At 41.4% G+C, this 11,910-nt stretch overlaps 1 protein-coding gene across 1 annotated transcript; it reads left to right on the top strand.

Moving 5' to 3' along the window:
- The first annotated feature begins 2,135 nt into the window (after nt 1-2,135).
- On the top strand, nt 2,136-10,909 carry DUSP12 (dual specificity phosphatase 12). The gene is given in 6 exon segments (XM_017892672.1): nt 2,136-2,619; nt 4,147-4,260; nt 4,345-4,463; nt 4,837-4,933; nt 6,154-6,345; nt 10,513-10,909. Coding segments are annotated over 6 exon segments (1,050 nt in total). The 5' UTR covers nt 2,136-2,275; the 3' UTR covers nt 10,697-10,909.
- The last annotated feature ends 1,001 nt before the right edge of the window (nt 10,910-11,910 follow it).

Here is an 11,910-nt window from a genome sequence, read left to right as displayed (position 1 = left end):
AACAGGCAGGTCAGCAAGAGAGAAGTTGACTGCTAGGAAACAAAGGCTTGCTGGGGATTTTGTGGAATGGTGCTTATGTTGTGTGCAGAAGAGGGCTTTGTGCAGTACTAATAATGCCAAGGTTGCAGTGAACTAACTTCCATTTTTCTGTCAGTTGGGGGTCTGGTGATGGCTGGGCACAGGCAGATTTTGAGTTATTTGCACAGCAGGGCTGTGTGTCCTGGACCATGAAGAAAGGCAGACTTGTGGCTTATCTGCTTTCTCCTTTTGCTTCCCTTCGTCCAGCCAGCCTGACTCCTTTTCCCTAATTAGGACTCCACATGCAAGGGTTTGTTCTGTTCCAGAACAGAGACAGATCGATGTATCTATCTTTATACCAGCATTACAACTTCTACATCTTGACCAATTACAACTTTAGTATCTCTCTCGCCTGTCCTCTGTTGTGGGAAGTCAGGGACCCTGAATGGATGGACCAGCTGAAGCCATGGCAGAAGAACATAAATTGTGAAGATTTCATGGACATTTATTAGTTCCCTAAATTAATACTTTTATAATTTCTTATGCCTGTCTTTACTGCAATCTCTGAACATAAATTGTGAAGATTTCATGGACATTTATCCCTTCCCCAATCAGTACTCTTGTGATTTCCTATGCCTGTCTTTATTTTAATCTCTTAATCCTGTCATCTTTGTAACCTGAGGATGAATGTCACCTCAGGACCCTGTGATGATTGTGTTAACTGCACAAATTGTTTGTAGAGCATGTGTATTTGAACAATATGAAATCTGGCACCTTAAGAACAGGATAACAGCGATTTTCAGAGAACAAGGGAGATAACCTTAAAGTCTGGCTGCCTGTGGGCAGGCAGGACAGAGCCGTATTTCTCTTGTTACTGAAAACGGGCAAGATAAATATTGCTGAATTATTTCCCTAGTAAGGAATATAAATAATTAACAGCTCTGGGAAAAGAATGCATTCCCAGAGGAGGCCTCTAAAATGGCTGCTCTGGGGGTGTCTGCCTTATGCAGATGTAGATAGGGATGAAACACGACCTAGTCTTCTGCAGTGCCCCCAGGCTTGCTAGGATTAGGAAATTCCAGCCTGGCAAATTCTAGTCAGACCAGTTCTCTGCTCTTGAACCTTGTTTATCGATGACAATGCATGCACAGCTGGACATGGAAGTTCATTAGTGATTCTAGTTTCACTCTGACCTTGTGAACTCGCTCTGACCTCCTGCCTTTTGTTGCCCTTGAAGCATGTGATCTCTGTGACCCACACCCGATTTGTGCACTCCTTCCCTTTTGAAAATTGCTAATAAAAACTTGCTGATTTTGTGGCTCAGGGGGCATGATGGAACCTGCCGACATGTGATGTCTCCCCTAGACACGGAGCTTTAAAATTTCTCTCTTTTGTACTCTTTCCCTTTATTTTTCAGACCAGCTGACACTTACGGAAAATAGAAAAGAACCTACGTGAAATATTGGGGGCTGAATTTCCCCCAATAGTCCTCCCTAACAAGAGATATATAAAAGATACTCATAATACTGAGTATCTTCCTGCAACATTCAATCTGGAGCAAAGCTGGCTTCCTTAAACCCTTTCCAAAAATCCCCAAATAAAAGCCCAAAATCTGTATAGGATCTTCCTAACATCCTCGTGCTGAGATGCCCTGAAACTCTCCATAGCTCATGACTGAGTAATAAAACCAACTTGCTTAATTAAAATTGGTTTCAGGTAGTCCTGGCTGGAGGACATTGACTTACAAAAATATAGGATTAACATCCTCAAAATAAATAGACAGTAAACATCAACAAGGATTCACACACCAATAATGAAATTGGGCAGAAAAAGGAAAAAAATCATAAGATGCAAAGTACAGATGGCTTTATAATACTGAAAATAATTGTACTTCAAATGCGTAAAATGACGCTTCTGATTCAGCTGGCACAACCTTTATTTCGCATTTGAGTTCAGCTGCTCCTGATGTCTCTTTCCTGAAAATTTCAATACTAAAAGCTAGAGAAACCCCGTATTTGGGGAAACTTATCCTTTACCATCAACTTTGGGGTGGGGGTCAGAGGGAACACCGGAGGAAAGGCGGCGCTGAATGGGGCCGAAGCTCCGCCCCTTAGCGATAAGTCCATTTTCCTGCGGCCAATGTGGTCCTCCGAGGGAGCTGCTGAGCCGCTGAGGCTGGCAAGTCCCAGGGGAAGGATGTTCTAGCCGGAGCCTACTCGATGGTAGGGCAGGATTCGCCTGGTCTCCGGGCGCGGCCATGTTGGAGGCTCTGGGCCGGAGTCGTGGCTGCGAGCTCTGTAACCCCAGTGCCAGCAGAGCCAGCTGCGCCGGGCAGATGCTGGAAGTGCAGCCAGGACTGTATCTCGGTGGGGTCGCGGCCGTCGCGGAGCCAGACCACTTGAGGGAAGCGGGCATCACGGCCGTGCTAACGGTGGACTCGGAGGAGCCCAGCTTCAAGGCGGGGCATGGGGTCGACGGTCTGTGGCGCCTCTTCGTGCCAGCGCTGGACAAACCCGAGACCGATCTGCTCAGCCATCTGGACCGGTGCGTGGCTTTCATCGGTCAGGCCCGCGCTGAGGGCCGTGCGGTGTTGGTGCATTGGTGAGTGGCCGGGTCAGTGGGCGACGTGCACCCTTTTCCTTCCGAGGCCCTCGGGAGGACGAGAGCGCGGTCGTGCCGCGTGAACCTCCTCCAGCTGCCTCCCGCAGGAGGCGTGTATCCAAGAGAGGAGGAGGCTGGAGGCCGGCCCCTGGTGTGTGCAGACTTTCATTCATTCACGCTTTAGTTGGTTCTTCCTGCAGCAACAGAGGGCGGGGGAGGTGTCATCCGATAAATGTCAAATTACCTACGCCCCAAGAAGTTTACAGCTCTGTTGGAGAAGCTAGACACCCACCCTGATGATTGTAATGCAGATTAGGTTGCTTGGCGTCTTGTAAACAGGATTTACAAAGATTTAGGGTTCAATGTTTTTGTTTGGGATGAGTAGGGGGTGGTTGATGAAGAGGAGAATTGGTTTGGATCTAAAGGATCCCTGGGCTTTACCTAGGGAGGAGATAGTTGCAGCGAAGACAAAAAGAAAATGGGAATCCCGGCAAGGCGCGGTGGCTCACGCCTGTAGTCCCACCACTTTGGGAGGCAGGCGGATCACGAGGTCAGGAGTTCCAGACCAGCCTGACCAATATAGTGAAACCACGTCTCTACCAAAAATACAACAATTAGCCAGGTGTGGTGGCGCTCGCCTGTAGTCCCAGTTACTGGGGAGGCTGAGGCAGGAGAATCACTTTGAACTTGGGAGGCGGAGGTTGCAGTGAGCCGAGGTTGTGCCACAGCACTCCAGCCTGGGCAACAGAGCAAGACTACATCTCAAAAAAAAAAAAAAGAAAAGAAAAGAAAATGGGAATCCCTAAGCAGTTCTTGGTTGGATTGGAGTATAATAACAATAGTTTAAATTTATTGAGCACATAAAAGACAGAAGATAGTGATAGAATCGAAAGAAGTCTGGGACCAGATTTTGAGGTCCCTGAATGCTAAGATGAAAGGAGATTGGATTTGTTTTTGTTTTGTTTTATTTATTTTTATTTTGAGACAGGGTCTTGCTCTGTCACCCAGGCTGCAGTGTAGTAGCGTAATTACGGTTCACTGCAGTCTCAATCTCCCAGGCTCAAGTGATCCTCCCACCTCAGCCTCCAGAGTAGCTGGGACTACAGGCACGCGCCACCACATCCGACTAATTTTTTGCAGAGGTGGGGTCTCACTTTGTTGCCCAGGCTGGTCTCCAATTCCTGGGCTCAAGCAATCCCGTACCTCGGCCTCCCAAAGTGCTGGGATTTCAGGGGTAAGTAAGCCACTGTGTCTAGCCAGGAGTTTGGATTTGTTCTGAGCCATTATAAAATTTTAAAATTACTGTTTTTTTTTTTTTTGAATAGGTAATACAGTCACATGGTTCAGAATTCAAAAGGAAAAAGGAATAATTCTTTTGTACTTGATAATATTTCAGAGGCAATGGGCTTATCTGAGAAGTAGAAATGAAGTGGGCCTAAACTTTACTATTAATAGGGGGCTGGGTTTTGTGTGTGTGTTTTTTAATTGTTGCTATTTGCTGTTTTATTTTAAAGGTCTCTTTTTCAGTCACGCAGGAGTCAGTCGAAGTGTGGCCATAATAACTGCTTTTCTCATGAAGACTGACCTACTTCCCTTTGAAAAAGCCTATGAAAAGCTCCAGATTCTCAAACCAGAGGCTAAGTGGGTTCTTTTTTTATAGTAATAATTCTGCTTTTGTGATGTTATTTTAAGAAAATGAAACTTTGTATGTCTTTATCATTACAGGATGAATGAGGGGTTTGAGTGGCAACTGAAATTATACCAGGCAATGGGATATGAAGTGGATACCTCTAGTGCAATTTATAAGCAATATCGTTTACAAAAGGTTACAGAGAAGTATCCAGGTAAGTAATAATCACTAGTGTGTAATGGGCTTTCTAAATGTCATTTACTTTTGGCATTGCATGCATTACCTCACTTCCAGCAATCCCTGAGAAACTATTGTTTCTTTTTGAAACTGATTTAGCTAGAGATAACTTATTCAAAATCACATGGTTTATAAATGGCAGGGTCGGGATGTGCCCAGAACCTAAGTACTGAAATCACTGTCCTCTCCTACCTTAGCCTGATTTCTCAACACTGGAATTTGATTTTTTTTTTTTTTTTTTTTTAATTTCTGAGGTTAGCACTTCTTGCCTCAATTTGACATTAACTGAATTTATCTGAAAATGCAGAGTTGATTTTGACAAATTAATACATTTTGGTTATGTCATATAGGATTGCAGAATTTACCTCAAGAACTCTTTGCTGTTGACCCAACCACCGTTTCACAAGGATTGAAAGATGAGGTTCTCTACAAGTGTAGAAAGTGCAGGTAAAATATTTTGTATCGTTTGGATATTTTATCTTCTCAGTAACTGAAAAGTAGTTAAAGTTTTATTTTCTTAAATTTCTGTAGGAAGATTTTGTTTAATTGAATAATAGAGAAATTTTTAGTTCAGATCTGTTTTCAGGAAGAATATAAATTTTTTTTTTTTTTGGAGACGGAGTCTCGCTCTGTCGCCCTAGGATGGAGTGCAGTCGCCCGGATCCAGCTCACTGCAATGCTCCGCGTCCTGGTTTACGCGCATTCTCCTGCCTCAGCCTCCCGAGTAGCTGGACTACAGGCGCCCGCCACCGTCACCTGGCTATTTTTTTTATTTTTAGTAGAGACGGGGTTCACCATGTTCCGCCAGGATGGTCTCGATCTCCTGAACTCGTGATCCGCCCGTCTCGAGCCTCCCAAAGGTGCTGAGATTACAGAGCTTGACCACCGCAGCCCGGCCGAATATATAAATTTTAAAAAGAGAAATAATCAGATTGTAAGGTTATTGAAAATTTAAGTAGCATAAATCAGTGTTACATTGATTTGTACGCTAGCAAAATCGCACATTTGCCGGGTGCCGTGTGGCTCACAGCTGTAATACCAGCACTTTGGGAGGCCAGCAGGCAGATCACCTGAGGTTGGGAGTTTGAGAACCAGCCTGGCCAAAGTGGTGAAACCCTGCCGAAGCGTGGTGGCTCATGCCTGTAATCCCAGCACTTTGGGAAGGCCGAGGCGGGCGATCACGAGTCAGGAGATCGAGACCAATCCTGGCTAACAACGGAGTGAACCCCCCTCTTACTAAAATACAAAAAAACTGGCTGGTGCTTGGTGGTGGCACCTGTATCCCAGCTACTTGGGGGCTGAGAGGAGAATTGGCGTGAACCCAGGAGGAGCGGAGCTTGCAGTGACTGAGATCTGGCCACTGCACTCCAGCCTTGGGTGGACAGAGCAAGGACCCGTCTGAAAAAAAAAAAAAAAAGTGGAAACCCATCTCTGGCAGGTGGCAATGGCTGTAATTCCCAGCTACTCCGGCAGGCTGATGTGGGAAATCAGTTGAACCCAGGAGGGGGAGGTTGCAGTGAGCGGTGATCACACCAATGTACTCCAGCATGGGCGACAGAGTGAGACCTGTCTGAAACAAACAACAAACAAAAAAGAAATACTGCACATTTAATTCCACGTTTTCATCCTTTTGGAAGTCATTAATTTTTTGTTGTTTGGGGGTGCAGGCGATTCATTATTTCTTCGAAGTTCTAGTTATCGGATCACCATGGAAGGAAGTGACCTATACCTTTGCACGTCAAGAAATGACATCCATCTTTCATGCTTACCACAGGAGGTCAAGCTCAATGTACAGTCTTATTTCCATTGGAACCTGTACAAGTGATGGAGTCTGCTTTGTTGGAGTGATGGGATGGACGGTGAGAATCACATTTTATTCCACAAATTTTTATTTTACATCTAATTTTAATTCCTTCTTGCATTTTAAACTCTTATTTTAACGTAGTGTTTACTCCATTTAATTCCTTTTATTTCTGAGAATAATATCTTTCTCCATCATGTAGATAAGACTAGTATCAAAAAAGAAATATTTTTTCAAAAAACCAGCTGATCCAATAAATAGTTGAACTACTTCTTTGTTGAGAGCCCTGGTCCTATAGTTATATTAAATTTTCCTTTAAGGCTTAAATTTATAATTGTTTTTACAAAATATAAGACATGATACATTTAAATTTTAAACTAATTACCAATATATTGGCTGAGGCACTCATTCCTCATTAGCTCTGCCTTGTAACTGAGCAACGATTGTTTTGTTGGGAGGCTGAGGCGGGAGGATCAGCTTGAAGCCAGGGTTTCGAGACTAAGCCCTGGGCAGCACATAGGAGATCATCTCCTATGAAAGAAAGTAACAATTTTTAAAATTAAATAAAAAAAGAAAAAATGTATTAACAAATTTGAACTTTTTAAATAGAGTAGGGAAAAATCAGGGAATTTTAAATAGTTAAAAGTTCTAGGCCGGGCGCAGGTGGCTCAAGCCTGTAATTCCAGCACTTTGGAGGCGAGGCCGGGCCGGATCACGAGGTCAAGGAGATCGAAAGACCATCCTGGCAACACGGTGAAACACCCGTCCTCTACACTAAATAAAATACAAGAAAAACTTAGCCGGGAGGTGGTCGGGAGCGCCTGTATGCCCAGCTACTCGGGAGGTTCTGAGGCAGAGAAAATGGGCGTAAAACCGAAGAGGCGGAGTTTGCAGTGAGCTGAGATCTGGCCACTGCCTCCAGCCTGGGACAGAGGCCGAGACTCGCTTCTTCAAAAAAAAAAAAAAAAAAAAAAAAAAAAAAGTTCTGTCTTTCTTTTTCTCTGTTGGCTTCCTGTATGTGTCTCTCTTTTTTTCTGATATTTTAGGAAATTGAAATTTAGTGTGTTTTACTATGAGATTCTTTTTCATTTCCAGTTAAATAATGCAGCTCATCCTCTTGCTCCTATAACCAGTGTGTGGGGAAAAAAAGAAAAAGAAAGAATGCAGTTCATGTGACATTTTACATAAAAAATTGTTTAACTTGGTGGGAGTGTGCCATGACAGCCACATTTCTCCTTTAGGTTTACTTGATATTAATGTGAAGGTATTCTATAATAATAATAATAATAATGATTTTGAAAGTTTGTATGGTTTGTATAAAAGTTTGTATGGTGGCTATTTTATGAAACCCTTTCAGTATATTATACCATTTGAAGAATGCCATAGCTTTATAAAATAGGTAGAGCAGTTATATTCACACGTTATGCATGAGGAAACTGTTTTTTTTTTTTTTTGAGTTGGAGTCTTGCGCTGTTGCCCAGCCTGGAGTGTAGTGGCGCGATCTCAGCTCACTGCAAGTTCTGCCTCCTGGGTTCACGCCCGTTCTCCTGCCTCAGCCTCTGGAGTAGCAGGGACTACAGGTGCACATCACCAGGCCCAGCTAATTTTTTTGTATTTTTAGTAGAGACGGGGTTTCACCGCGTTAGCCAGGATGGTCTTGATCTCCTGACCTCGTGATCGGCCCCCCTCGGCCTCCCAAAGTGCTGGGATTACAGGCGTGAGCCACCGCGCCCGCCCGGCCAGGAAACTGTTTATGAGTAGTGTCTTGCCTAGAAAGTGGTACCTATGATCAATCTCACATTTTCAGATGATGCTGCTTTTTTAAAAACAGCCTTATTATAGTATAATTCACGTACATATAATTTACCTATTTAAGGTGTACAATTCAGTGGTTTTTAAAGTGTATTCACGGTGTTTTTTGCAACCATCATGTATTAGTTCATTTTCACACTGCTATAAAGATAGTACGTGAGACTGGGTAATTTATAAAGGAGAGAGGTTTAATTGACTCATGGTTCTGCATGGCTGGGGAGGCCTTAGAAAACTTATCATGGTGGAAGGGAAAGCAGGCCTCTTCTTCACAAGGTGGCAGGAGAGAGAAGCATGTGTGAGGTTGAAACTGTCAAACACTTATAAAACCATCAAAATTTATGAGTACTCATTCACTATGGCCTGAACAGTGTGGGGGAATCTGCCTCCATGATCCAATCACCTCCCTTCTTCCACACGTGGGGATTACAATTTGATTTGAGATGAGATTTGGATGGGGACACACAACCAAACCATATCACAATTCACATTCCTACTCTTCCCATTCTTTTTGTTTGTTTGTTTGTTTGAGACGGAGTTTTGCTCTTGTTGCCCAGCCTGGAGTGCAATGGCGCAATCTTGGCTCACTGCAACCTCCACCTCCCAGGTTCAAGTGATTCTCCTGCTTCAACCTCCTGAGTAGCTGGGACTACAGACATGCACCACCACACCTGGCTAATTTTGTATTTTTAGTAGAGACGGGGTTTTTCCATGTTGGTCAGGCTCGTCTCGAACTTCTGACCTCAGGTAATCCACCCGCCTCAGCCTCCCAAAGTGCTGGGATTGCAGGCGTGAGCCACCACGCCCAGCCTCACTTCCCATTCTTGATGGTATTATTTGTAGCAGTTAGAGATTTTAATTTTGGTGATATCTAATTTATCAGTTTTTCTTTTTGGTGGCTTGCGATTCTGGCTTTCTAATTTTACTTAACCTGGGAAACACACACACACATTCCAACCAAGTTAAATACATTTTTATGTGAGGTTCTAAATCCTGTGCATACTTATTTGTATACATGTTTGATTTTTTTTCTGTGGAATATATACCTAGAAGTGGAATTCCTGGCTTGAAGAATGTATTTTAAATATTAGTGATATTCCAGGCCGATATTCAAAATGCTCATACAAATTTGGTTTTCAGTAACTGAATGCATGTACCCATTACCCCATATCCTTGACATAATAGATACTATAAAACTGTTAACATTTTGTCAATCTGTGGGGTAAAAAATGTTAATCCTAAAATGTTTAATTGGAATTTTATGAAAATAGTCATCAACCACCATCTTTATGTATTTACCAGCCGTTTACAGTTTCCTTTTCTATAAACTGCTTTCATATTCCTAGGACCATTTGTCTATGGGTTTTGTCTCATTCTATTGTAGGAACTCTATATATTCTAGATGTTAATAGTTCATCTAATATATTGCAACTATTTTCAGTCTATTGTTTATCAGATTTTTTATATGTTTTGTCATATTAAAATGAAGGATATTTACATAATAAAATGTGTTAGTTTTTTTATTTGTGGCTTCTGAATTTCTTTTTTATGAGACAGAGTCTTGCTCTGTTGCCCAGGCTGGAGTGCAGTGGCGTGATCTTGGCTCACTGCAACCTCCACCTCCCAGGTTCAAGTGATTCTCCTGCCTCAGCCTCCCAAGTAGCTGTGGTTACAGGCACCTGCCACCATGCCCAGCTAATTTTTGTATTTTTAGTAGAGATGGGGTTTCACCATGTTGACCAGGCTGGTCTCAAACTCCTGACCTCAGGTGATCTGCCCGCCTCGGCCTCCCAAAGTGCTGGGAATTACAAGTGTGAGCTACCGCACTCAGCCCACTTCTGAGTTTTATGTCTAATTTTCTGTAGCTCAATGTTAAAAATAAAAACTCTTACCTTATACCATGCACAAATCAAAGAGCCAAACATAAAAAATAATGCTATAACTAATTACATTAGAAGAAAATACAGTTGTCTTATTAGGCTTTTTTTGATTTACCTATTTTCCTGGAATATCAGTTTGTCTTTAAATAGCTAGGAAACTGACTTATATGCTGCCAATACATACAATTAGTAATACAGCATGAAAATCCTAACATGCTTTTCTGTACTTTAGCCGTGATGATTTTCATTTGAAATCCTAAATTACAAACTGATTTAAAAGCTATATATACATTTGCCACATCCACAAAACCTTCCTTAATCAAATCGTAAGCTTACCTTTCTCCCTTCAAGCTCCCTGAATACAACATTCTTCCTGTGCAATAATTGTAGTCTACTATCTATTACAGTAAATTTCCAATGCATTTTATCTCACTGATTAGATTATAAACTCAAGGTGGGGACTGTGTCTTGTTTTTATATCCTATATTGATTGCCAAAGATAATGATTTGTTTTGTATAAAAGTGAATGAATAAAGTAACACATTTGCTTTATTTCAGCTTCTTTGCCCAAAATGCAGTGCCAAGTTGGGTTCCTTCAACTGGTTTGGTGAACAGTGCTCGTGTGGTAGGTGGATAACACCTGCTTTTCAAATACATAAGAACAGAGTGGATGAAATGAAAATATTGCCTGTTTTGAGATCACAAACAAGAAAAATATGAACATGATATTTTATAGCTTGCGAAGAAACTTGCAGATGATATGTACTGCCTTTGCTTCTTATCATTCATTGCAAATTGTTTATGCTGTTAACATTTCATTTGAAATGGGAGAAGATAAAGTCACTTGATGTAACCTGGAAACTGTTTTACACGGCAATCAAAGCCTTTTGATCATGTACATTTTATTTGATATTAAAATCTTTTATAACCAGATACTGTCTACATTTCATATATTTTTAAAAGTTCTGATTGTTGGAATGTTATGTGATCTTAAGGTCTGTATAGACAAAATTATGTACAAAATTTGAAACTATTTAAATGGGTATTCTTTTATTTCTAGACATATAAAGCAGATTTGTTTGGACATATTTTGGAATTATTTCACTTTCTTTCTTTTAAGGGACATTAGTAAACCCGTACATGTCTGGATTTTTTTTCTTGGAAATGGAAAGGCCATTAGTAAAATGCTGATTAAAATGCAATTTTCCTATTGCTGTTCAGTAATCCCAATTATCTATATTTTTAGAAAAGTGTTTGAGATGCCTTTTGAAGTGATCTACATAAAGAAATGTATAAATGTTAGATGTGTTTCTAATGATGAAGAAAACAAATGAGAGTTACTATATATCAAGTCATTTTGTAGCCCAATATGTGAGTATTGGAAAAGGTAATACTTCCAGATTAGTTTTTTAACCTGGTATATAGAAACTAGAATTATTTTACTCATTATTAATAATTACAATTGGACCTAATTAGATATTTGAACATTCACAAGAGCCAGAATTAACTAATAAAGGCCAGGCGCAGTGGCTTATGCCTATGATCCCAGCACTTTGGGAGGTCAAGGCAGGCAGATCACTTAAGGTCAGGCGTTCAAGACCAGCCTGGCCAACATGGTGAAACCCTGTCTCTGCTAAAAAGCAAAAATCAGCCAGGCATGGTGGCATACGCCTGTAGTCCCAGCTGCTCAGGAGGCTACTCCAAAAAAAAACCAAGAATTAAAGAAAAATATTGTCCATAAACACTGTAGTGGGAGTAATTTTAAAATGCAAAAATATGTTATGAATAATGATCCTCTTAAAAAATGCCTAGCTCAGTTTTTTAAATGTATGGGAGTGTTATGGAAAATTCTTGAGAAAATCTTAACATTGGACTAGAAGACTTTGGCAGTTTCCATATAGTAATTTTCTTTCTGTTTTTTTTTTTTTTGAGAC

The sequence above is a fragment of the Rhinopithecus bieti genome, unplaced genomic scaffold (assembly GCF_001698545.2).
Source record: "Rhinopithecus bieti isolate Rb0 unplaced genomic scaffold, ASM169854v2 scaffold_22442, whole genome shotgun sequence".
Lineage (NCBI taxonomy): Eukaryota > Metazoa > Chordata > Mammalia > Primates > Cercopithecidae > Rhinopithecus > Rhinopithecus bieti.
The sequence above is the reverse complement of the archived record's forward strand: the minus strand, read 5'-3'. Positions and strand labels throughout refer to the sequence as shown.